The sequence below is a fragment of the Apteryx rowi genome, unplaced genomic scaffold, assembly GCF_003343035.1.
Source record: "Apteryx rowi isolate R43461 unplaced genomic scaffold, aptRow1 scaffold_403, whole genome shotgun sequence".
Lineage (NCBI taxonomy): Eukaryota > Metazoa > Chordata > Aves > Apterygiformes > Apterygidae > Apteryx > Apteryx rowi.
The window spans coordinates 122,763-149,654 of record NW_020450562.1 but is presented as its reverse complement, the minus strand read 5'-3'; the positions used below and the strand labels follow the sequence as shown (position 1 = coordinate 149,654).

At 36.4% G+C, this 26,892-nt stretch overlaps 1 protein-coding gene across 3 annotated transcripts in view; it reads left to right on the top strand.

Moving 5' to 3' along the window:
* POLA1 (DNA polymerase alpha 1, catalytic subunit) overlaps positions 1-26,892 on the top strand; it is a 214,074-nt gene that overhangs the window by 73,016 nt on the left and 114,166 nt on the right. For all 3 annotated transcript variants that reach the window (XM_026075443.1, XM_026075441.1, XM_026075444.1), the window contains exons 26-33: positions 5,110-5,142; positions 6,685-6,777; positions 8,505-8,710; positions 10,020-10,152; positions 12,497-12,628; positions 16,228-16,402; positions 24,359-24,540; positions 26,228-26,359. In XM_026075443.1, coding sequence (XP_025931228.1) covers positions 5,110-5,142; positions 6,685-6,777; positions 8,505-8,710; positions 10,020-10,152; positions 12,497-12,628; positions 16,228-16,402; positions 24,359-24,540; positions 26,228-26,359 — 1,086 coding nt within the window. The remainder of the gene's footprint in view (positions 1-5,109; positions 5,143-6,684; positions 6,778-8,504; positions 8,711-10,019; positions 10,153-12,496; positions 12,629-16,227; positions 16,403-24,358; positions 24,541-26,227; positions 26,360-26,892) is intronic.

Below are 26,892 nucleotides of genomic sequence, written 5' to 3'. Positions count from 1 at the left end.
TGTGAAGGGATCAGGATCTACTTAAGTTCCCTCCTCTCTCTCTCTCGGAGAATGTCCTTAGCCTCAGGCTCCTGTACAGAAAGGAAGGTATGACTGATGGGACCTGGAAGAGGAGGAAGGCTGATGTAGCTTAACCCTCACCCTGAAAAGAGTCCTGGGGGTTTTTGCCTTGCTGCAGGGAATGTTTGTGAATTTTGCATTAATGAGGCATGAGCAGTGCCTCGTAAGCAGCACAGGGAGCAGAGGCAAGGACCCAGCATTCACTGCCTCCTAGGGAGCCCATTAAGGAAGGACTTGCCAAAACCTGGCCTTTTGAGCTGTGTGATGCGCTGGGATGATGGAAGGCAGGGGTAATAATATGCTTGTGCAGTTGAGCTCTTCCAGGATACCTGGATATTATACAAAGCCACACACTTAAATAATGTCTAACTTTTATTAGCTAGGTGTAATATCCCGAATCATTTTTAAAAATGAAATATTTTAATACTGCCACAATCCTTTGGAGATCTTCCATTATCTGGCTTTGTCTCAAGTAGAGAAAAGCAATGTTTATTGAACACTTCTGTCTTTATGCATCTTTATTGATAATAATATATTCCGAAGAAGAAAGGAATATTAGGCTTCCTTTTGTTCCTAGCGTACTTAAAATGCCTTTAACAAATTAAAAAGACAAATATAATTTCAACTATACACAGGTGTGGTGGTGTTGCCTTACGGGAGGAAAAAGTAGTATGTGATAATGTGAAGTGTGTATTACAATGCATATGTATGAGAGGCACAGAACTAAAATGATACAACTTCAATTTTCACTATTCCTAAATCCTTCTCAAATGACATAATAATCGCCTCTTTACCACAATTTTGGAAGGCTAATAGCATAGCACATCCCTATTAGCATTTTTACCTCTGTGCATATGATCTGCGTTATTGTACTTAATCTTTTACTTTTAAAGGTGGTGCCATGGAGCCCCAAGAGCCTTGGAGCTGATTGGAAGGAGCAGTTGGGAGCAAGGGAACCTGTTTCTTCCTTTAGAAAACAGTGCTTATACCCACAGGGTGCTGTAAGCAGAAAGGTGCCTTGAAGACATGCCTAAAGCTTGTGGCAGTTTGGAGACTCTTGATAGCCGTAGGGGACTGATCTCTCTGAAGTTGGAGCTCATCTGGTTGTTCAAGAGCTGCAGTGCACAGTGCACACAGCCACTGCCTCTGTGCGGTATTTCTTAACTAAGCTTTTTAAAAGCTGTTTTAGATTACAGGACTTCTCAAATACTTGGCAGTAGAAATGAATGGAAGTGTTGCAGTGGACATTGTGGTTCCTATTTCAATGAAGAAAATTGCCATAAGGAAAAAGATCAACTTAGATGAATTCACAGCTATAAAGTTGAACCATGAACAGGTGGRTGTTATGCTAGAGGATGGTGCCATCATCGTCACCACTGGCTGCGTTCTGGCATGAAAGTGGCAATGATTGCTGGCTCCTGTTTTAGTTGGTTAGCCAAGGACATTACCTGGGGAGTGGCACGGTCTTATTCAGAAAGTTTTCTGATCCCATCAGAAGTCTAGAACTGCTGTGTATTGGACCAGTATTATAGTTGGCTGTTAAATAATTCCTGACTAGTTGAAGTCTGCTTATAGGACCTCAACAAAACTTTAAAATTTGCAAATGATATAATGTTTATCCACTTAACTGTGCTTTAGAAATTCTTGTCAGATTTTTTCTGACAATTTTCAGATTTTCACTCTTTTCAATTATTTTTCTTAACCTTGAAATTCTACTATTTCTCAAAAGATTTAAAGAGAGAGTCGATAGAGAAAAAAAATAAATTTACTTAAAAAGACTTCTTGTGAAACTATTCTCTATTTGTTAACCTACTTTGAGCAAGTCACTTCAGGCAAAGATAGTATGGCTTTCTTTAGAATCTTTTTACAATTGCATATGAAATTAATGCAGAGTAAATGGTTAAAGTAATGGAATTTTTTTCTATTGCAATTTTTTCTTTAGTTGAAAAATAGACTGGAGAGTGCAGTAACCAGCTCTGCCAATGATCAAGAAAAACCATGCATGGATTTAGAAAGTAGCTTATGTAGGAATGATGTGAAAAGTGCACTTGTCCAGACTGCTGTCCTTCAGATTTCAGACTTCTAGCTGTACTAGATGAATTTTTTCTTATGCTTAGCTCTACAGCGGCTGGAAGAGCTATCCTTTTCACTAATTGTTTTATGCTCAACTTTCTTGATTAGTGGTATTACATATGAAATGGTGAAAAACATATTCTGGTTTATTGTTGGTTAGGCCTGAATTTGAATTTGATTTAATGTACTCATGCACTTTGAAAAGATAGAAGGAGAGTACAGGGGTGGGAATATATAGTATAGGATTTACAATATGAGACCAAAAGGTACTCATCCCAAAAGAAAAGCTTTATACATACATGCTATTAATATTTGTTATTAATAAATTAACATGTATAAACACACACTATATTGAAAGAGAATATTAAGTTTGCAAAGCCAAGCATTGCAAAATTAAGGGTGCCAAAATCAATATAGCTTGTGGCGCATAGTTCCGTGGCACATAATTTAAAACAAACTGAAGAAGCATTCTGGTGCATAGTACTCATACTATCTCTAGTATGTATCGTTGGGCTTATCCAAAGGTTCAGAGATATTAAAGATACTTGCCATTAATTTTGAGGGAATGACAGTGTTGTCATCCTGTTTGTGTCCTGCTAAGTAGAAGTGGACACTTTGTTTCAGTTTTCTAGCAGCAGAGTAATAGTGATAGTCAAGAATCTTGGATTCATTTTAGGCTCCCTGGACTCACAGGATTTTCCTGAAGGTAGTCTTATTCCTGCTAAACCTGTCTGGTTCTTCCCTGTATGTCCTTTTTCTTTCTCATCCCTGCTAATTTCTACTGCTTAGCTCGTGATACAAACTTCTTGACTACAAGTGGTAGTTTTGTCTTTTTGACAAATATGGCCAAGGAGCACTGCAAATTAATTTAATATATGGAAAAACACAAACACTTAGACTAGGTTACTAAATAAAATATAATTTCTTAAAGTAGAGTATTTCCTGACTATTTGTAAAACTAGAGTACCAAATTGGCCAATTTCACTTTATAAAAGACTGTGATCTATCACTGTTGTGATAGATCTCTTTAAGAAAAATAAAAGCCGGAAGGTATACAAGTAGCATGACCGTCTGAGGAGAAAACAAGATTTATCCTGAGGGGGGTTGGATCAGGACTGAAAACAGGGAACTGGGACTAGGTGGAGTCTGGAGCTGTGTGCCAAACCGCTGGGGCACTTAGGAGAAAGGAAACAGGAACGCAGTGCAAACGTGGCGGGGTGAGTGATTGTTGGCAGAGAGAGAGCTCGTGGAAGGGGAGGATGGGAACAGAGCAAGGGTGGAATGGAGGAACTGAGAATAAGTACTGGAAACTGGGAAGGTTTTGAAGAGGAAGAAGGGAAGTGTGAGATCAGGAAAATGAGGGGCAGGGATGGTGAGTCTAGAGTTTACTAGGCAAGGGGGTGAGGACTGGGAGTGGAAACTAGTAGCTGGAGATTGGTTCATTGGGGACACCAGAACTGGGACAAGGAACTGGTGGAGGATAGAGTTTGGAGGCAGATATTCTGTCAAAGTGGGAAGAGAAATCTCTGTATGACAAGGCTTGTTCCCCAACCAAGAGTGCATCCCAAGTTCCCTGAGTTCTCTGAATAGAAATTCTCTGGATTTTATAGATAGCTATGGAGACTTCATGTGAGTAGGCTGCTGCTCTAATGCTGGTCAGTGTAGCAGAAAGGGGAGGAAAAATGTATCATCTGAAGTCATGGATAGGGCTGTAGCGCAGACAAAGTGGAACTAGCTTGATTAAGAGAAATGTGTAGCTGCAGCAGCAAGGACTTGGTGAAGTTTGTACAGCTGCTTAGGCAGCTCGATGAGTATTTAAGTGGCTGGTCTGTTCTGTGCTCCATTCTGCTGCAGGTGAGCTTTTATGGTATCCAGGTGAGCTGGTTTAAATGTGATCCAGGTTTGCTTAGTCTGTAGTGTAGTCACAATAATGTAGTCAAACCCTCTTGGTTAACCAGTAACAGCAAATGCAGTTTGTGAAGTGGATGTGAAGTTGAACTCTGATAATATTAGCAGTGTTGTCAATCCAATGTGCTGTCTGTGTGCAAAGAGGATTTAGTTTGCTTTTTATTCAGAGTCCTGTTAAGGGAAGATTGAGTCAAACATTCTAAAACTAGAAAGCGTCAGCATTAAGGTCACTTAAACATTTCTATGTATAGTCTTAGTATAGGACCTTCTATAGCGTTTTTTTTTCTTCTTCTTCTGGTAGATCCACAGGGTCCTGGAGACAGTGTATTACAAACCCGTCTTGTATTGCAGAAATTGGAGGACATGCCTAGAGAAGAAAAAGGATTGCAGAGAGAGAGAAATAACTCTAGCAGATGTTTAGCCTTGGAAATTCTGTTATATATCCTTTACTGTGTTCCAGAATGAATGTAATACTAGCTGGGACACCTACAAAAACTTTTGAGAGGGGGGTAAGGGTCACTGCTTTCCTTTTTTTGATTCCCCATTTTGAGGCCATTGGAAGGATAATAAAACTTTTGAGTAGGTTCTTGTTAAGTGAACACTATCCTGGCTGTACTGAATGAGACAGGACTTTGGGGAGGAAAAGCTCCATGATACCAAGAGATATCAAGACAATCATATAAAGGCAGTGCATATGGAGAAGGAGGCTGACCTAAATTAGTGAGAGTGTCTTAATTTTGGTACTTCCTAATTAGATTTTATTTGAGTGTTTGATTCAATGTTGTTTTTTTTCCTAATGTAGAAGGTGTGTGTGCATATGCAATTTTGAGATTTGTCTTAATCTTATTTTAGGGGAGTTAATAACAGTATTAATACAAGGTCAGGTGAGAATTTACTCATGTAATAGGAGTATCGAGGTGACTGTGTGCTGCCAGGAGAGAGGTGGCTTGCTTTGTTTTGAAAGGTGAGAGCATTTGGAGTTAGCAACCTAATGGATATGTTTGCATGTGTTAGATTGTAATTATATCATACACTAATCTTTGTTTTGTTTTTTTTCTTCCATTTCAGATTTTGATGCATACCAAGGAGATGGTGCAAAAGGTAATGCTGAGCATTTTTATTACACAATGACCCTTAAAGAGCACACCTGGTGAATTGTTTTTTATTCTGGGAGAATTGTAACCCAAACAGACCTGAAATGACTTCTTGGGATGCCCAGTTTACAAATGTAATCCTTCCTAATGGATTACAGCTTTTTCTTTTCCTAGCACAGATACGATCTAGCCCCTGCTTGAAGTCTATGTGCAACTGTTGCAAGCAAATTAGCAACAGTGCTAATTAGAGTTTACTCATAGGCCTGTTACACTATGTGTTCTAGTGTTTTATTATGGTTTATTTTTTCTGGCATCCTTTAAACTCTGTCACATGACAGTTTTTTGACTATATGGAGTTTAACTTGGACATAGCCATGCAATTTTTACAGCTGTGTTGATTCTCCACCACTGAAGACATCCGGTTTTCATTTTTCAAGTTAATATGATGTCATAGGATGCATCTGCCGATACTTTGGAGACATTTCTATTTTCACCTTTCTCCTTGCTATGCCTTTCATACTCATCTCAAGCTTTTATGTGATTCACTTTGTCTGGAGTTTGCTGTGTTATCCCATAGTATTATGGCAGTCACTCTTGGCTATGAATAGAAAGTCATGTTAGTGTTTGCAGACAATCTTTTTTAAGGCGGACATTTGAATTGTTACTGGAATCAGAGTGAGAGCTGATATGAAGGAGCAGAGTGCCAGTCAGGAAGAAGGAACCAAGGAGGTGTTTTTGTTCATCTTTAGATGTAATTGTTCGTAGTTCAGTCTGGAGATACAAAACTTGTGGGTCATAGTAGATGGATTCTTCTGGAAAAGAAAAAGCTTACTCCCTGCAAGGTCTGCTGGCCAGGAGAGGACTAATGCAGAAAAATGGATTAAAGCAGAAGTAAAAGAATGGGAGTGGGAAGATGGAAATATTAAGCCGCATGCAAAATATGGAAAAAATGTGACTGAAGAGCATAGTTTAATCTGGACACTACTGTGGAATTCTCAGTTACTGTATTCACTAGTCAATGGTTCCAGTAGGTCTGTTTGAAATAGCATAGCTAAGCATTATAGGGTTTTTTTGTTTTTTAATCCAAACTGATTTTTTTTGCAATAGCATCATATGATGGCTGCAAATGGGATAGCTGACTGTAGCATTATCTTTCAAGCATGTTGGCCAAATGTCTTCTATGAATAGTCTGAATATGTCTAGCAGTCTTCTTGAGTCTCATTGTTTTTGAAGACTAGAACTGTCCACAGACTTATTTTTCTAGCGTTCATTTAGTATACATTTTAACTACTGTTATATGTATGCAAGAGTGTTTTTTTAATGTATTGATGTTTTACATTTCATTATTCTCTTTGAACTCAAATATATGTCTCAGTGAAATATACAGACTTTTCAGTAAAAAGCTACTTCACATTTTTTTCCAATTTTTAGTATTTAAGGGATAATATATGGATACTGAACTTCTAGACTGAATTTTGAAAATGAGATGGAACTTTAAAAAGATGGAGGGTTTTTGGTTTTGTTTTTCAAAGCAGTTTGTTTCATTTAGATGAACCTTGAAGTGATTTATGGAGACACAGATTCCATTATGATAAATACAAATAGCACCAATTTGGATGAGGTCTTCAAGTTGGGGAACAAGGTAAGGATTATTTTTTTTCTAAAACTTTCCTACAGGTCTGTGTTGTAATGCTGTGTGGAAGGGGAGAAATGGAGCAGAAGATATTAAAAGAGAGCTCTGTGGGAAAAGCAGAGAATAGGACAGGAGGGAGAAGAGCATGAGCGTGCATGGAAGTATGTAGTAGTAAAAGCTCGGAGTGACGTATCTTCAGATATAGCTACTCTGAACATATTTTTTTAATGATTTAACTGAAATAAAAAACTTCATTGTATAATGAGTAACTTTGCCATTCCTAAATTATCAGGAGAATATTATCTGAATACTTGGTAAGCCGAAGTAAAACTAACATGGAGGAATTGTGCCTTACAATTACAATGCGCATACAGTTGGGATGTTAATTATTTTTGTTTTAACATTTTAGATGTCTGTCAGTTTAGTTCTGTTTGGTTATGTAGTATACATTACACTGTAGGTGCCATCAAATTTTCAATGGTAAATTCAAATGTTAATTTCCATAAATTACCAAAAACGGATGAGGTCTGTTGATCAACAAATGGCAGCTGAGTATGGGGAAGTTTGTGGCTATCGTATGTTGTGGAAGAAAAGTGAAAAGTGTTTAAGTATATTTTAAAGAAAGGATGTGAAGAAAGTTATTTTTTGAAAGGTAGAAGAAATCTGATAAAAATGAGAGCTATGGGAAGCAGAAAAAGATGTTAAAAGCTTTTTTTCAGTAGAATATTATACAAAAGACATGCAATTTTAAGGTATAGGTTAAATACTTCTGACTTTGCTTGAAGTTTACTGAGAGAATAGGTAGGTTTTTTAGTTTGTCACCTGGATAGTGGCTCTTCTAAGAGTCAAATATTGAGCTTTTTTTATCCCATATACTTCTTTATCCCACATTGCGTCTTTTAAAAGGGTATGACCAATTTGATTAATGTGTTTTAATATTGTGTTCTCATTGGTTTTTAGAAGTGAATAAACTTCTTAGGTCTAAATAAGCACACACTCAAACCTAGTATTGCAACTGTGAAAGGTGTAGATCTCAATATTCTTTATTTCTTTGGCATAAGAAGTACTTCTTGTATTTCTCATTTGTTTGTTCTTTAAAAAGTAACAAGTGACTTTTCAGCAAACGTTTCTTTCGTTTAGGTTTCAACATTTTGCATCAATCATAAAACAATTTTCAGGAGAAAGAATTGTATCTGTTGATGAGGAAGTTATCTTCTGCCTGAATTTTCCCATCTATTAATGTCTGGTCTCATAGATTTCTATTTGTCATTGTTTTTTTTTCCCCCAGATATTTATATCTGTGCCCCTTTTGGTCATTACTATCTTTTATCTCTTCCTGCTCAGTGGATCCTTACTCTGAAATCCCTCATTTGCTTGATTTGTGTAAGAGGCTAGATGAAGTAGCTGCCCTGGTAAAAAGGGCTGGAGTCAGTGATCTGCAAGGTCCTATTCAGTCTCATGTTTGTCTTCTATGCTTGACTTCGTTAGGGAATTGGATATATATACACCATACTGTAAATCCTTAAGAAGCCAATGGGAGAACCTTAACTTTAGAAGTAGCTCATACTTACTACTGTGTACTTGATTTCACTGTTAATGACATCTGCTGAATCTTTAAAATACGTATGCAAACACACAGTGGATATTGTTACTTGTTTTAAACTTCAAAAGGATAACCTTCTCGATGAAAATTAAATATGTCCATAATTATTAAGGTATTGCTCGTGCATTCACAGATCAAAAGTGAAGTGAACAAGCTCTATAAATTGTTGGAGATTGATATTGATGGAGTCTTTAAGTCCTTACTACTGTTAAAGAAGAAGAAATACGCTGCTCTGACAGTGGAACCAACAGGAGATGGGAAATACGTAACTAAACAAGAATTGAAAGGATTGGACATAGTCCGAAGAGACTGGTGTGATCTTGCAAAAGAAACTGGAAAGTGAGTTTCTTTGTGGTGGTGTCCTTTTTGCTCACAGTCTCTGTTTTAAACAGTATGCTCTTCATAAACATTGGATATCATGTGGCTGTTACATGAATGGTACAGGTTGGTTGCTAACATCAGTTTTAGGGTATCTTAACTGATTTTTGAAGGTGTTAAACATTAAATTTTGACATTGGTAACAAATTATACTTGTGGAAGTCCAAACGCTTCTAATTTCACTATCTGTTTTTGTATCTTCCTTGTAAGCTTTGTATTTGTGTTTTAGCAATTTTGTGTATACGGTTTAATAGAGCAGAGCTGAAGTCTTGTGAGATTGATAGGTTCTATCAGTGCATGGTGTCATAGGTTCAGGTTTTTCAGAGAGAGTGAAGAAGCTAGTGGTCAGCTCTGAGCATCCTCTAGTAAAGCGGACAGCATGCTGGGTGCATCCTGAAGACTAAGAGAGAAAAAGATCCCTTCCCCAAAGACCTTTTCTCTTCTGTTTTTCAAATGAGACCCTTCTGATATTTCATTATCATGATAGTATACTGGATTGATGATCATTTGATTAATTATCATTGCACAGAGCATTTTCATGCTTAGCTTCAATAGAGATAATGCACCAGTGAAAGAAAACTGGAGTGGGTGGAGAGGTGGTCATCTGGAAGCTGACTAAATTTGTATTACATGCAGCCTCTTTAAAATTTAACTTAAATGAATTGTGGTCCAAATGTATCCGAAAATGGATACTTCTTTACATTTGCAATAATACACCACGCACTTGCTTACTGTTCTTAAAAGATTTGCATTTTCTAAGAAAAGATGCATCATAATAGAAGCAAATTTTTCCAAGTTAGGAATGTATTAGTAATTAAAGCTATACAAATGTTTGAGAGTGTTCTTTAGTGACTAACTCTTCTGCAGCTGGCAGACCTTCCAACCACATTTTACAGAAATAGGCAAGACTTTGCTTACTTTAACTTTATATCTTCCTCCTCCCCCCTTCCCCCGTAAATCTTAGATACCTGCTGTGGAATAAGAAATGGCAAAGTAACATGGGAGCAAAAATTAGAAATCAGTTGGATTAATCAATTCCAAGTTATTGTTTAGTGTTAGAACTACTTGTAGTCATTTATTTTCAGTTAAAAAAAAATAAAACACAACATGGAATATCCTGGCAAATTTTTATAACTTTTGGATTAGATTTCATCCTCAGATTCTTTCTTTAATTTCTAGAGATTATGCAGGAGAAGACACGAATGTGTTTACCGTAATGGTTTTGTTTTACATATCTTAAGCTTTTTGTATTTCTAAACTCTTTTTACAGCTATGTCATTGGTCAGATTCTTTCTGATCAGCCCCGAGACATAATTGTGGAAAATATTCAAAGGCGGCTAATAGAAATTGGAGAAAATGTCATCAATGGCCAGATCCCAATAAATCAGTTTGAAATAAACAAGGTAAATGGCTTATTCCTTTCTCCCAGTCTTGCTATTTGCCAAATGTACTGTATTAAAAGTGTTGCCTGGTATTTTGTTTGTTTATTCTTGCACTGAATTCAGGCAAAAGATAATTAATCACCTACAATTTCCTTGAATGTTTGAAGATATTCCTAGGACTTTTTCTTGTATTTTTATTATCAGTGATTTAGGAACAGCCCTGGAAAAGCTGTACTGTTCCTAAATATTTTGACTGCTGCTCAAATCTTTTTAAACATGAAATATCAGGAGTGGATAAATGGCAAATAATTCTGATGTGGATCTATTCAGTTGCAACCATTTGAGCTCTGGAAATTGAAAGAAGTTTGAAAACATTACCAAGAATCCCAATAGGATGCATTTAGGTGGTAGCTGGGCAAAGTGTGGAGACTGTTCTGTTGGAACTAACTGGTTGATTACATCTGAGATAATAAATGAATCTCTCTTTCAAAAAAAAAAAAAAAAACCATAATTTGCATATGTATTAATTGTTATGTTCCCATCTGGAAGGTCTTCTTTAGCAATCTTAAGCTCTTCATAGAATTACCTCAATCTGATTTTTCTGTGTGTTTATTGTTCCTTTTGAAGGAGGTTTATTTCTTGTTTGATAAAAGCATTTTTTTTAAAAAAAAATCCTCTCCTTTCCCCCTATTTTAAGCAATACTTTTATTACATTTATACTATTTTCCTTTTTTGCAGATATTTACTCCTGGGTGCCAGTTCAGTATTGGTTTATGCATTGGCTTGGCTTTATGTAATCCTTGTGAAAAGAAGATTAATCCTTTCTGTTCTGACAGTGCCTAAAACCATCCAGTCCAGCATTTTAGTTTATTTGACACTGAATAGCATGGAACATACTGCAAGGATCTTACAGTAAAAATAAAGATACCTTGTGGGATTGGAGGCCAGTCTTGCTTTCTCAGAGTACTGATTTTGTGTCTCATCCCGTCCTGCTCTCTTCCTCATTGATTTTGTACTTTAATAATTACCTGATAGCTCACATTTTCTTCTTCAGGAAGAGTTTTCTACCAAATCTTTATTTTATATTCTTGGTTTTGAACACTTAAACTAAAGAGTACAATGGAGAAGAATCAAATGTGTGGGTTGTGTGATTTTTTTGTTTGTTTGTTTTTTGTTTTTAGAAAACCATACAAAAGCTTGTTATTTTGTTTATTTTTTCAAGATTTTCCTRCAGTAAAAAGTAAAATATTCTGCTTCATCTACAGGAGCTTTAGGAAACAGGGTTCCATTTGTAGTTAATTTTTAATGAATCCTCAATGAAACCTATATTTTGGTCTTCAGTTCTGCCCCCCAGCCAGCTCGGAGTGTTTCATCATTAAAGTGTATACTATACGACCCTCTCACTCTTCTAATGGAAGAGACTTTCATAATTTTTTCCCATCCAAAGTCTCGTTCTCTTGTGGGCCAGCCTTCTGTCTGTTCTTTAAGACTGTGTTGATGAATCAGTTAAGAAATATCTTCAGGTTGTCATTATCAATGTTAGAGTAATTAAGCCACAAAAATCACTATTTAAAAATTTTGTCATCCATTTCTTAAAGACTGTTCTGAGTGTAAATACTCTAACAGTACTTAGTATCTCAGTAAAACATACATATGGAATAGTTTTCATTTTAAATGCTGAATATTCCTGTGTTTTACTCCTTCGGAAATACTAAAATTATGTATTTCACTATTAAATATGTAAGTTGTTTTTAAGAATTGGAATGATGATAWATATTTAAAAAATAGCATTTTCTTAAATGGAAAGAATTTAGTGTGAAATCTCAGTATATGGACTGTAAGGAAATATTTAAATCCAAATGTATCCTCTTGCTACACAGCTTGTTAAATACACTTAACTACTTGATATTCAGATTTACTTTATGACCTGAACTTGTGCAGGGATAAGGGGAGTAATCTCTGGATATATATTTATATTTTGCACAGTATTTCCAGCTTCAGTTTATTTTAATTTTAAAACAATTACAGTGTATCTGTAACTGTTACAACCTACCATGTTTTTTGTTACAGCCTACTGTGGTTTTATTGTGACATTTTTCAGGCAGTAATTGGAAAAGCATCCTCTCATTTTATTAAAAATAATATTTAAAGAGTAAGGACTGGTACCTAGGACTTAATGTCTGGGAAATACATTTATTACAATTTCTGCATCTTATTTTTGTCATATTGCAAATATACTTGCGAATAGTAGATGGATGAAGACAGCTACTATGTAATCTTGTCTTCTACTGTTCTAAGTTGTCCATCACCTAGGTAGAATACTTTTCTCTAAGTTATTTTTCTGTTTTCTCCTTTGATCTCTTAGGCATTGACAAAAGATCCACAGGATTATCCTGATAAAAAAAGCTTGCCACATGTGCATGTTGCCATGTGGATAAACTCTCAAGGAGGCCGAAAGGTGAAGGCAGGAGATACAGTGTCATATATCGTTTGTCAGGTAAAAATGTGTTTATTTATAGCTAAATGCTAGGTATTGTTTTGAGAGATGGCAAAGAAAGGCAACTCAACTCCTTTAAAAAAATGTTTTGACATTTCTTTGCAGTGAGATTATGCTGTATTTTAAAATAGTCAGCTTTCTGTATTAAATTCATGACAGTTTTACAGGGCCAGAAGGGATTGTTGTGATCAGCTTGGCTTATCTAACCATTCCCATACAGTAGCTGATAAAATTTCCCTGAATTAATTTCTTGGAACCGGAAGTTATTTTTAAAGAAAACATCTGATCTTAATTTTTAAGGAGAAAAAGTTCTGGTGGTGAAGGAACTGTCATTCTTGGAAAGCTATTTCATGGTTATATAGAGTCATTGTTATTTCCAGTCTCAGCATGTGTATTTTCAATTCCTAGTCATTGGATCTGGCAGTGCTTCTGTCTGCTAGACTGGAGAATTTGAGGAGCCTTCTGTTTTCAGGTTTTTGTTTATCTTGTAAATGCTTTTAAAACTTGGGTAAAATGATGTCATCTTAGTGACAGTTGGAACAGCAAAGTGGTTGCTTTTCTTTGTACCTCCTGCACTGAGACATGTTTTTCATTTTTTTGCACTGTTGCCAATTTTTGAGTGCTTTCTTTGCACACAAATTGGATGCGTTTTGTAAATATGATACTGTGTCAGTGTCAAATATGGATTTACAACAGTTTTACAAATTTTACTGAAACTTTCTTGTTTGTATATCTGAGAACTGTTTTTGGCTACAACCCCATATTACTACTTCATGTTCTGTTGGTAAGTATTCAACATGATATCCTTGGGGTTTTTTGTTTGTTTTTCTTCCCCAAAGATGTAAACTGGGTCAGAATAGAATTAAATCTCTAGGCCCTTGCCTGGATGCTCCTTCTCCCTCCCCCAAAAAATCCCAACAAGAAACCCCTTAAATATAATACTGCATCGCACGTACTCCGAGTCTTGGCAGAAGAGTCTAAGTCTGATATTTAGTCTCATTGCTTCACTCTGAAATTAAGCTGCTAGAAGGTGTTCAAAAAATGCAGTTATGAACATGGTATGAATGTGTTTTGGAGGTGTGATTGAGAGGGAGGAATGTGCCACACTACATGTAAGTGGGAAGGGATTGCAGCACCCATCTACTACATGAAGTATAGCTCACAGCCCAAAGTTGCATATCTTACTATCCTTTAACATATTCTCCTTTCATTATTGATGAGTTGACTGTTTCTTTGCAGCCATTACTCCACAATGTTTTCATTACTCTGATCTTGAGTATAAATTCAAGGAAAGTTTAAATTCAAGGAGTATAAATTCCTCAGGAAAGTTTTTACCGTTCAGTTGATGAAAGCTCATTCAGAACTATGTAGAACTACTTGGAAAAGGTTTGGGGTTTGCTTTTTTGATGGCAAGTTCTTTTTGTCAGCAGTGGCTTTCCCTTCATCAAGCAGGCTTACTTTTTTTCTGCTGGTATGTTCACCTGATGAAGCTCTGTAGGGAGCTGTTGTGGAATTATTCTGACGTTGCTTTCCAATAAATGGAGCTTTGGTGAGCCAGCTTTTTCCCCTACAAACTTCTCTGCCTGTTGGTAAACTTTGCTTGTCCTGGAAAATACAGTTGTTATGGTAAAGTCAGGAAGCCTTTTAGTTTCATTCAATATCAGTGCACTGTTCTGAGTCGTCATACCATGTGTTTGAGCATCTGCTTAATATTTAGCAGTTTGTTCTAAAAAAACATGGCCTGAAACTAATTTGCTGCCTCCATGCCTGTTTAAAGGGAGGCAGGCTAAGTTCTGCTGATAAAGATGGGAAGTATTTAGCATTCTTCCTCAGCCAGCACTGTCTATTGTGTGCATTAAAGGAATGGAAAAGAACACAGATGACATATGTGGAATGTGTGCAACCACATTATCTGCTGTTTTGCAGCAGAGATGCTCAGAAGAATAAAGTCATGGATATTCTAAAAACTGTGCTGCTTGATTTTTGGATGTTTGATGTTAGTGTCTTTTAAAATTTTTAAACATTTTTTGAAACATGCACAACTTAGTAATAAGTACAGACATGAGCAATTTATATATCGTTATCTCAAATATGTATACTATATTTTGGATTTGATAAGAAAAGATAAGTGTAGGGTGGATTAGATGGACCAAGGGATCTCTTATGACAAATTAATGGACTTGGTAACATCTACAGTGCACCACTCTTTCAACTCCTTCATCTTTAAAACTGAAATGTATTGTTTTTTTTAATTTAATCTGGAGTTCTTAGCTTGGCATGAAAAAACAGCCAAGACTTATGAGAGCTGGGCAATGAGTATGGCTGAGCAATAACACAATACAGAGAAGAATGTACTTGTTGAAAGAAGGAAGCTGAAGGAATTGCATTACAATTATTTTTGCAAAGCAGCTGGTTGAGCTGAATAGTCCTAAATTAATTTTGTTCTGAATACTAAGTTGTATGAAAGGAGTAGGAGGGACCAATGGCGTGTAGTCTGTCTTTATTAGTGATGGGTTTTCAGTCCATGGTTGCTGACCCTATTGAAGCCAGTATCTTATCTTAACTGAAAAATGAAGGTGTTACATGCTAATGCATATGAGTTTTATTTTGCTTTTAAAAAGGCAAAAAAAAAAAGACTGTACTTAGGGAAAAATTGATTTTTGATACTTCTCACTCCCACCCCACCACTCAGTTAATGTTTACTTCTATCACTGAATGCTTGTTAAGCTACTACTTTTAAGTTTTGACAAACATTGAAAATAAAATTTCCTAGTGTAGTTGTGGACTGGGAATAATACTCTACAGATTTAGTGAGTTATGTTTTCCAGAAGAATGCAATCTGCTTAGAGCTGAAACTTAATTCCTTCATTAACACTATTTTCATTTTAAATATCACCTTCCCAAATTGAATTATTTTCTCCTCATCTTCCTCTTTCTGTTGGAGAAGAATTTGGTGTACACTCGGAGCCTTGGAGTGGTGTTCCTCTTTTGCCTCATGAGGTCACCAAGTGTCTCAGTATTTTTCACTCTTTCAAATTGATAATATTGTCTCTGTCATTTATTTGCATGCCAATGACTGCTAGTCCTCTCACTCTGACTGTTCATTTTATTTGTTTCTTTATAGAATCTAAGCATATCAATTTCCTAGCAAAACAGATAACAGTTTTGATATCCAGGACTTGGAATTTGCTTGTTGTATAAAATGATAATGTTAGTTTAATACAAAGTGAATCTGAAATGCCTGCCTTCTGCATATTTTTAGCTGGGCTGATAGTTATAATGTGTTTTCATTGTGCATTTCAGAATTGACAGATGGGACTGTTTACTCTGTCTACTCTTACTGATTTGCACATGTAGGCTGCAATAATACAAGCTGGATTTACATTCTTGAACTTGCGAGTTGATGCCAGCAACAGCAATGCAATTTTTTTACTACTGTTGGATTTGTATTGGATGCATAATAAATCAACCGAGAGAGAGCAATTGTGTAACAACTTTGCATTAAAATAATACATGATACTTGAAGCCTAAGCTTCGTATAGACTGAACGTGGATTTTACTTTTTTCACACTTTGTTTTGTATGTGTCTCCTTTCTTAGGATGGATCAAATCTGAGTGCCAGCCAGCGAGCATATGCTCCAGAACAGTTGCAAAAACAAGACAATCTTACTATTGATACTCAATACTATCTATCACAGCAAATACATCCAGTAGTTGCTAGAATATGTGAGCCTATAGAGGGAATTGATTCTGTTCTTATTGCAACATGGTTAGGTAAGTATTCTAAATTCAGTTTATTTAAAGAGTTCCAAGAGACAAAGTGAGAAGCTTTAATGCATGTTTCTTAACAAAAATGTTTCCCAAAATCAATCCTCCTAGAATGAAGGATAACTTGTGTTACACAGTCTATAGAAAGCAGCTTGGACTGTAAATTTATTTATATGACTTTAGCAGAATAACACTTTTCAGAAGGTGCTCGTTAAGGTGCTCTTATAAACCTTTTTCAGAGTTTGAAAAAGTTACTGCTCACAAATGACAATACTGTTGCATATCTGAGATTTTCTTAAGTTACTGAAGGTGTAGTCCTGGAGTATGCAGTCTCTAGCATCTTCCCAGCGAGAAAACAGTCATACTTACAATGAATGGGTACAGATTTTTAGTAGTAGGTAAGTGAAGAGTTTTTATTTCTAGAATTGACCTGCTAGATATTAAAAACATAAAAGCCTTAGTAATGGGTCTTCCTTTCTCCATATGGGATAGGCAAGTGCCCCCCCCCACCCCCCCAAAAAAAGAGAGAGAGAGGAGAAAGGAAGTGTTATAAAAAAGTAACTAGTGCTAGTGGCCACGGAATTACCAGTTTTTATTCAACTGGTATTTATTCAAATGAGCAGCATGGAAATGCTCTTAGTGCTGTTTTTCTTTTTAAGAGAATGCCTAAGGAATTGGAGATTTTTCTACCCAACTGTTAGTGCCTCCATGTCTTCCCCATTCCTTAGGCTTCTTTTTAGAAAAGAAGTATAGGTGCTGAAAAATTTTAAATGGTTCAGGGTCAGGCTCTTTCTCTGAAAATACCATGCCATGTCTGTAATTTGGTTTAGTATTGTTTCTTCCCTGAAAATGATTCATCAACAGACACAATCTTCTCGATGAACAGAAATGTTGTGATTTGTATCCCAAATCTAGTGCCTTACTTTTTAAAATTGTGTTACCCAGGAACATGGAAAATGTTGTTAAGCCTGCTGGTTGCTGAGTTCTTGACAAGACTGTCTTCTCTCACAAGAAAATATATATTTAGAGTTGCATAGTGTCAGTTTAGTAATCTCCTGCTTTGATGCTATGTGCACGTCCATCGGAGTGCAGACTTGCAGAAATGCTTTTGTTCAGAAACTCTGGAATGCTTGGAAGAGGAGTTGGACCATAGCGTTTTGTGTGCAGGTGTTGGCCAAGACCCAAGAATTGGTCATTTAAAACTAACAGGCAGTATGTGACCTGGCAGGATGGTTCATCTGGGCCAAAGGTTTGACTCATGGTGGGCTCACATTTTGCACTTAAAATGTGTGCAGGTGTAAGTTCCGGTCTTGTTGCCCCTCAAGAAGGGTGATTGCCATGAAAGATCCTTATCTCCCAAGACAGTTTGTGTAATGTGCAGCTTCTGCCATCTCCATAACAAGATGACTGTAAAAATAAATAAATGGGGGAGAGCTTTGCTTTTTGTGGGAGGGTGAGCACAGACGTGCTTGCGTGACTGCAAGAATATTTCTTGGAGGCACTGGTTGTTGCAGTGTGTGCCCAGGAACCCAGGTGCTTTGAGGAGGTGTCAGCCCTCTTGCACACGCAGGCTGACCATGCTAGTCATTCTGGTTGTGTGGCCTGGCCTCAGTGTACAGCCTTCCATTGATGCCAGAGTGCACTATGGGGCTTGTCAAACCAAAAAAGTCAAGTACTCTTGGTTTAGAGGAAGCAGTTTAAAATAGAGGTAAACTTGTAGTTTCTTTAGGTAAAAGACTTAAGATTTCTGAAGCTAATTGATTTCTTGCAAAGATTTTGTTTTGTAGAGTTCAGCTATAGAATTCAGAGTTGTTCCTCATTCACAACAGGTCTGATTCTCAGAAAAGACTAACTCCCTTTAGGCATCTAAATTAAGTGCCCGGATCTTAAGAGCTGTATGCTGCTTGGTAGCATTCACTGTTTGTGAATGCCTGTGCTGCTTTTTGCCCTGTAGTGCATTCAAGATGAAAATTTCCTTTTTGGTCTCTAATAGCATTATGCAGCTGAGAGTTTATTATTAGTATACAATTGTTGGTCTGAAAACCTGTATGTATCTGTTACAGTCTGAGATCTGAAGTACGTTCAGTTTGACCTTGCCGTGCTATGAAAATGTTACTTCCTTCTCCACCTTTGTTTTCTTGCGAATGTTTAAATCAAGTTTGCTAGTAGTCAGGTCTTTTTCAAAACTTCCGTTATATTTAAAATTTTATTCTTCTACATTTAATCAGAGTTGTACATGAATTGTTGCAAGTTAAGTTATTTTATAACTTTTTTTTTTTTAAACAATATTGGGGAGGTAGTCAAATACGTTTTTCTCAAAGGAATTGAAATAGCTTTCAGCATACAAGATGTCTGAGCTCATTGCTGTAAAACAAGCTAACAGGAAAACCATTCTCTGTTGTTACGTTCGACTTTTTTGTTTAGTATTTTCATCATGTAACACAGCCAAATCCGTGTTGTTTTTCCTGTCTTCTTAAAAAGAGGACATCTTCCATTTTGAAGAAGAAAGCTTCTGTTCTGAAGGATATCAGAAGTATCGTATTGATGGAATCAGGCTTGGTTGCTTCCTCATTGAGAGCATCCTCTTCTGTCTGATCAGATTTATTTTGTTATGTGGAGTGTAAGTCTGTATAGGGAGAATGGTTGTAGAAGGAAACATATAAGTTTCATATTTAACAGAATCTCTTTATTAGGTGAATGTTTCATTAACATGTCACCTCACTAGTCCAAGCAGATAAAATTGAGCTCTGCTTAGCAAAGCCTGGCTTATATTAAAATAAGCAAAAGTGTTTTTTTTTTTTTCCTTGTCCATGCTCAAAGCAAATTATTTTAACTAATCTATTTTAGACACTCAAGAACAAAAGCAAATAACTGCACCTAAAAATTGCAGAGAACTCTAAATATCACATTTATTCACCACGGAATCAAGCTGAAAATTGTCTTTTGTCTTTGGACTTTGTAGGAAGTCTGCCTGGCCTTTGAGAGTTGAAAATTCATTGTTCCTGAAAATGAGAACCTCACAGGCATAATTTTTCATTCATTCTCTTTTGTCTTGAAGTTCTTGAGGGGGGAAGAAAAGGATTGACAAGATGAGGCTTGTCAAGGTTTCTGATATGAAGATGTGCAGTCAATAAACCTTATCATCTTATATGTTTGGAGGCCTTGCTTACTTCATCCTGAAACTACCTGTATTTTTTTAAACAAAAAGAACTGTATTTGCAAAACACTTGTCTTAATATTTTGAAGTAAGTTTTTTTTTGTTGGTATATAAATACCACTCCCTTTGCATCTCCCCCCCTCCCCCCCATTTTTTCTGTATTCTCAAAAATACTCAACCATCATGGAGGTGGGGTCATTTAACCATGGGATTTTTGTAGTTTTTACCATATAACATCTTTTTCTATAAATTACAGAAGATACTGGCTGCAGAAAAGGAGTTTTCTCCTAGACTGTGTCATGGTCTTCTGAAAGAGAGGTACTAGGGCTTTACAGACAGATGTGCCTCTAGGTGCTCTGTAAATTGTTTGACATTTAGGCATTTCTTAGGAAGGTTTTCTAATGTTCGGGAGTTAGTCCTGGTTAGTCCTGGTTCCTGATCAGCTGTGTCATTATGAGTACTGCCCAGTCCTAGTCCCTCCTTCCTGCCAGTGTCTGTCAATGCCTTTAGTAAGGAAATACCCCATCACCTTAAAGGTACTACTTTTTTTTTAAACTTTTTTTTTTCTTAGAGAGTCTTTTAATTGGTGCCTTTAATATTTAGCAGCTACTCAGCCTAACTCCTCTTAGAGTAACTGGAATAGTTGTGGTCTCCTCATGGCATGTGAGAATTACATAAGGTTCCTTTGGTTTTTTTTATTAATTCTCTCACATTACACAGTGAAGTGAGGACAGAGTGACGAAACTGAAGATTAAAGAAAGGGTGAAAGTCCGTGACAGTACAGCGATAAACTCCAAAGTGTATGAATTTTGGTGTTTGTCATCTAGTTGGGTTTGGGGGGGGGGGGGGGGTGCTCTAGGCCTATTTAGAAACTGGGCCTTGCTAAGCTGTGTTAGTGTGTGCCTTGCTGAGCAGATATTCCCCAGTGTCTTGAGTTGCACGACTGGATGAGAAGCTTGAGGAGATTAGAGCCTGCAGGTACATCTCTGCGGACGCTCCACAGAGAAGGGATCTCGGCTGCAAGGGGAAGTGCAACCCCTGCAGTGGGGCTTGCAATCAGAGTTTGTTAGCAGTGCAGGTTTGGCTTTAATGACAGGTTTAGAGACTGGCTTTTTTAGAGAGCAAGTTGTCCTCTTCGTATAAAGCTTTTTTTCTTTATTGCTGATATTTCTAAATAAAATAAAATACTGTTGTCTGGAGCCAGTCTTGCCTACACATGGAAATGTTTGTTGGAAGTTGACCCTACATTTGTGTCAGTGTAGTGACCTGACTGATCGACTATTTGCTTACTTAATTCACCACACCAGTGTTAAATTGGTCCCACGTCCCAGCCGTGCGTAAGAAGCCCTTTTAAGACTCCCCTGCAGAAAGTGACCTCGCTTTGAAATACAGCGGGATCTGTTTCAGGCAAAGTTGAGGAGAAAATAGAAGCGCACGTTTTTAAGATGGAAATGCCTTTGTCGTTAGTTTTATAGCTCTGGATAAAATTCGCGGTTCGTGATTTGGGGACGTGGACGGTGGGACTCGAGCAGCCAGTTAGGGGCTGTGCGGCGCTGGACCTTGCCGTGGGTTTCTCCTTGCGTCGCTGCGGGTTTCAGCAGCAGCGCGCAGCCTTCACCTCGAGGTGGCAGCACCAGCCACTCTTTCCCTTGGCTCGCCACGTCTCCCGTGAGCCGGGGGGGAGGCAGAGAAACTTGTCAGCTCGCGTACCTTCGAGGAGAGCCTGCCTTCAGCCCAGCCTGCACGTAGAGGGCAAGAGCCAGAAACAAAACGCAGGCTTAGTTAAAGAGTCTGTGGAAGTAAGTAAATCTGAGAGCACTTTCCCACGCGTTTCCTTGAAAGCTGAAGCTCCGTGAGGCTTTGCTTTCTCTTCACCACTCACTTTATCATCTTGAGAGAGTGCAGGAGTAGCAGAGAGTGGGCATTCTGAAAAAAACGATCTGCAGAAATTTTAATTTGAAAATACTCTGACTAGAAAAATATATTTTACCTTTTTTCAGCTTCTTAAATGACATTCTTGCTTGCTAGTTAATAAATGTCTTAATTATATTACAATAATCAGGAACAACTTCTGGAACTTTCTTGTATTATTTACTTCTATTGTGCCAACTTGATCTGCATGCTTTTTTAATTGTTATACTTTTTTTCTTTGTCATGCATGCAACTTGGCAATTTTTGTGAGGCCCGAAAGCCTGCCTGTGTGCAGATAATTTACTAATAGTCCCAGAAGTGTTTTATGTTCTAGTAAGTCAAAGTCCCTTTGATTTTTCTCAATGTCATGTAAAAAATAAGAGTTCAAAGAGGTTAATTGCTTAAAGTCTCTTTCTCTTCATTTTTAAAAAATTGCAAAAAACATATTTTTATTTCCATCCATTAGATATTCCCTGTTTTGTTTATCAAATAGGGTAGTATGACCAGCATGACCTGTTGCAAGAGGATACAAGTTGGTGTACTGAAATGGATTAATTGAACCAACTAACTGTCCCTGAAAGGACATAATAGCTAAAATAGGTCCCAATTCCACCAGATAATGAAGGTAGGCATGTGCTTTAAAAGCCTAAGTTGTAGTCCCTTTGAATTCACTGGGGCTGTTTGCATACCAGAAGTTAGGTGTACACTTGAATCATCACAATATTTTTCAAGTTGTTTTCTCCAGCCAGAATAGCTAAGAAAGTTCTGAAATAAGTGTGGTTTAGATTCTACTAACAAAGAAATATTTTGCTCTGTTAAATTATTGCCAAATGTCCATGTGCTTATTTGCTCTCACCGTTTTTGACTGGATAGTGGGAAGCTACAGTTGACTGAAAGACAAAACATAACTCCTTTATATTTTGTTTAGTGAAATATTTTGCTCTACTATCTTTTGGAAAACAAGATAGATTTCTGACTGAATATTTGATAGGATCTGTATCATAAAGTTGCAATGATCTTTTTTCATTCCACTTCTGAATTCACACCAAAGTGAGAATATTTGTGTTTACCATTAGTGTCTTAGATCCAACCTACTGCATATTTCAGTTGATTTTTGGTCTTTCCCATTTGCAAAATCTTAATATTTAACAACACTCAAGTCCCCTTGCTAAAACTTTTATCTACTGTATATTTGTTGCAGAATATATTTTTTCTTTTTTAAAAGAGCAAATATATTACCAACCATTTTTTCCCCCTCCAACMCCCCCCCCCCCCGAGTCTCTTTTAAGGCACTATATGTATTAGAGTGTACAGTGTGCTATTAGGAATGTTTTTTGCTTTGCTTGCTCTTCTTTTTAAAGAATAGAGTAAAACTGTATTAAAAGTTTAAGAATCTCTTTGAGATGAAATGTGACCCTTATGCATTGACATCTTTCTTTTGATAAAATTAAAATTGGAAAGAACGATTACATTTTTAGTGAAAATCCTTTTTTATCAAGGACCAGTTGAACTTTTTTGGCAATGGAATTCTTTCTTTCTCTTCCTTGAATTTGTTTTATTTTATGCTTGTAGTTTAGAATAGTGATAATAAAATCACAAATATCAAACCTTTTCTGTAAAGATAGTCTTTATCTACCTGTATAACACAATTGATTTGTAAGTGTGATAATATTTAAATAGATAAACTGAATATTTTTTCCCAGAGATTTTCTTTAGGTCTTTCAGTACTGTATGGTAAGGTTAAGAAGCGTTTTAAAATCTAACTTCATTTCCTATTTGTAATTTTTTCTAATTTTTTCTATAGTGTTGTTACATTTGTTATTGAAGTTTACACATGATGTAGGGTAATACATGGTAATCTTTTGCTTGGCTTAATTAGCTTATGTTAAAAAAAATTTCTCAGTGTTTCCTTTGATCTTTTTCATATTAATAGTAATGTAAGCCATGGTTTCCTAAACATTTTCCTGTATATGCTCGTTAGATTATATTTTTTTCTGGAATGTGCTGTTTTTCCAGATTTTTAAAATTATAGATGGAATAAATGGACTTTTAAAAGATTGAGCATGACAAAGAATGACCAAAAATGTGAATTTTTCTTAAGTTTACTTTGGCAGTCTTGTTCCTAGGGCAGTGAACTTGGGGCTTGCTTGCTTGCTTGCTTATTTATTCATTTGCGGTCGAATCAGTATTTTTAGAATCGCTTTTGTATATTTATTTGTTTAAATTCTTGAGTTCTGGCACTGAAAAATAAAGCAGTTTGTCTCCAGCGCTGTCGTTCTAAATGCTGCTGCTGCTGAATTTTAACCAGTGCATTAGATTGAAACCTACATGCTGTTAACCACTGAGCCAAAATGAAATCGACCACTGCATTGAAATCAGAGTTGGCAGTTGTGTGTGGACTTGAAGGAGTTGGTAATAGTAGTGCACCCGCGTTTCTTTAATGGGGTTTTTATTCTCTGTTTTCGGTTTTAATGGTGCCATTTTGATTTAAAGACTGTTTCTTAATAACGATGCACATTTTTATTGAAATATTTTCAATGAAACTTAAGAAGAAAATAACAATAAAGCCATCCATTAGGAGTGGGTTTCCTCAGAAACAAAATGTTCTGTTGCATAGTCCCATGATAATGCAATGTGCTTGTTTTATTTATAAAGCAATCTTGCATAAGAAGATAAGCAGACAATTTCTTCATGTTTCATGAACTTTCATTAGTGGTTAAAAATTGTAAAATGTCTTTATGTATTATAAAGGGGTTTTTTTGTAAGAATAGATTTTTTTAGCTTCTGAATTTACATTTTGTAACTTTTGCATCTGCTTTACCAAGCCTGTAAAAAGTAAGCCTACTTGTATGGTTGACCTCTTAGTATTTGAAATTTTTATTCCTTATTAATAGGACTGGATCCCTCCCAATTCAGAGTCCATCACCATTACCAAAAAGATGAGGAGAATGATGCCTTGCTTGGTGGCCCAGCTCAGCTCACTGATGAGGAGAAATATAGGGATTGTGAGAGATTCAAGTTTTGCTGCCCCAAATGCGGAACAGAAAATATTTATGACAATGTCTTTGATGGTTCGGTTAGTTTCTTTTTTTGTCTCATTTCTGCTCATTCGTGAGGAGGAAAATACGTGCAGAAAAAAGAGCTTTTCAGATGAGATTCATATGATGCAGGAGAAGATACCATATTGTTGGAGTCCTGTTATTTATAACTTAGGAACAGAAATTTGCTGATAGGACAGTGCTGAAATGTTTATCCCATTTTTGTATTTCAGCTGGGAACATTGTAGTCTAGGAGAACATGTGAGATTATCTTGCTTCATTAATCTGTTTGCCCGCATTCATGAATGATTGTTACTGTAACTTTTAAGGAATCCTTATCTTAACACCTTAGTAACTTGCAGTTCTCTGTTTAATGAAACCTTCTTACAGCAATGGCAATTTCTTATCCTAAATCATATTAATTGGAATGGAGTGTTTTTAAAATTTGTGTTTATCTTCTTACATCCCACTTCCATTCTTGACGGAAGGTTTTTCTGCATTATCTTTCCTTCTGTCTTTGTATATTGAACATAAAAAGTCATAAGGTTACATTCTTGTTGAGAAGTTCTGCCAAAAAATGTATCTCTGACCTTGGATCACAACTTGAAATAGGGCCAAGTATTTAACTCTACAGCGATGTTATGCATGTATTAGTCATTGGCAAATTAGCAAGCTTCAGAGTAGTGAAAACCTTGAAAATGAAAGCAAATAAATCTTTTATCTAAATTAAAAGTAATTATTTTAAGTTAATTTGGACAAACAGCAGATGTTTCACATTTTTTTCGAATCAAAATAAAGCAGTCTTTGGAAGCAAGTAAGAGGAAAAGACAGACGCAAATCGAGCAATACTTTGTAAATCCTTGACTTTTGTTCATTACAGCTGTAAATAAGATAGTTAATTGCATGGAGGCTTGACAAATTGCAGATGGGCTAGCTGTAAAGAATTGGATGTCAAACTTTTTTTTTTTTTTTNGGGGGGGGGGGGGAGTTAAGCCAAGACGGATCAGAAAAGCTTAGATGTTAAGCCTTAACTAGAAAGAAAGTTTTGTAAAATTTTTATGACTATCCAACCCATCAGGATGTTACTTTAATGAGAATTCTATCACCTTGATTTTAGCTGTTCACACATTACTTCTAGAAACTGAAGTTTTAATTTCAGGCATTCTGAAGGTTTTGGGTCAATGAGAACTTTTAAGAGCTATTCTTTGCATTTGGGGAAAATAAAATATTATCACTTCATTCTGGTTTAATGAGGTTTATATTTGTAGCCCTGTTGGTAATTTCTTAATTGATACCTTTAAGGTTGATTTCAGTGTTCTGATCAGTCAGCTTGGACAAAACTTTTGTGTCCTTGATAAAACGATAAACCAGTGTTGTGTTGTTTGGCAGGGGGGTGACTTGTCCATAGATTAATCTTTTATTCAGCATCACTTGTGGAATGATCTATTTTGCGGTCGATGAAGAGGTATGTTCCCCAAAAGACCTTTCAATAAGAAGAGAATGGAAAAACTGTATGTTGTATTAGAGAGGTCCTTATGGATGTGTGACCAACTGTGATGGGAGGAAAGAAGGTCCAAGTTTTAGAGATGTAATTAAAAAAAAATACTATTCTTTTTAAAAATTGTGTCCTATGTCTATGTAGGTACTTCATACACAAATGGCTGTGATGACTTAGGTGCCATCATCTGCTGACATGATGAACTGTTTCTAAACTTCTGTTTTCAGGGGCGGTTTATTGAACCCAGCTTGCAAAGGTGCAGTAAGAGTGAATGTGAGGAGCCTCCTTTCAACTATGTGGTTCAAATGAACAACAAATTACTGTTGGATATTAGACGATACCTAAGAAAATATTATAATGTAAGTATTCAGAAAATATTCTGCAATATGAATAGCGTTTTCCAAGGGGTGCTGTGTAATGTAGGGCCTGTTTTCACAGCTCTCAGGCCATCAGACATCAGTTTTGAAGGAAGTGGTAGTATTGGGTGGTCAGAACCTTTGAATCAAAGTCTTGGGTATACACCAAAAATCTAAATTGTTTTTGAAAATTTGGCCTGTAAATGAATGGCGTGCTTAATTCATAGTTCGTTTTCTTAAGTATTAAAAGGTATATTTTGCAGAGAGCTACAGTGCTAATAATTTGTCCTAGTAAGTTTAATTATAGTTTAATATTAAATGTGCATTTTGTGTTTTTTCTTCTATATTAACTTCTATTGCTACTGTAGGTAAGTGTTTTCTAAGCTCTTTTTTGGGGATGTGGTAGCTTCTGAATCTATAAATACATCTTTTGAAGACCTTTGCTTCAGAAGGAGCACAAAACTTTAGCCTAGACTATTTAAATTCAGACGGTGTTTTACAAGACAGGATATTTTTCCTTTGCGTTGAAGTTGAAG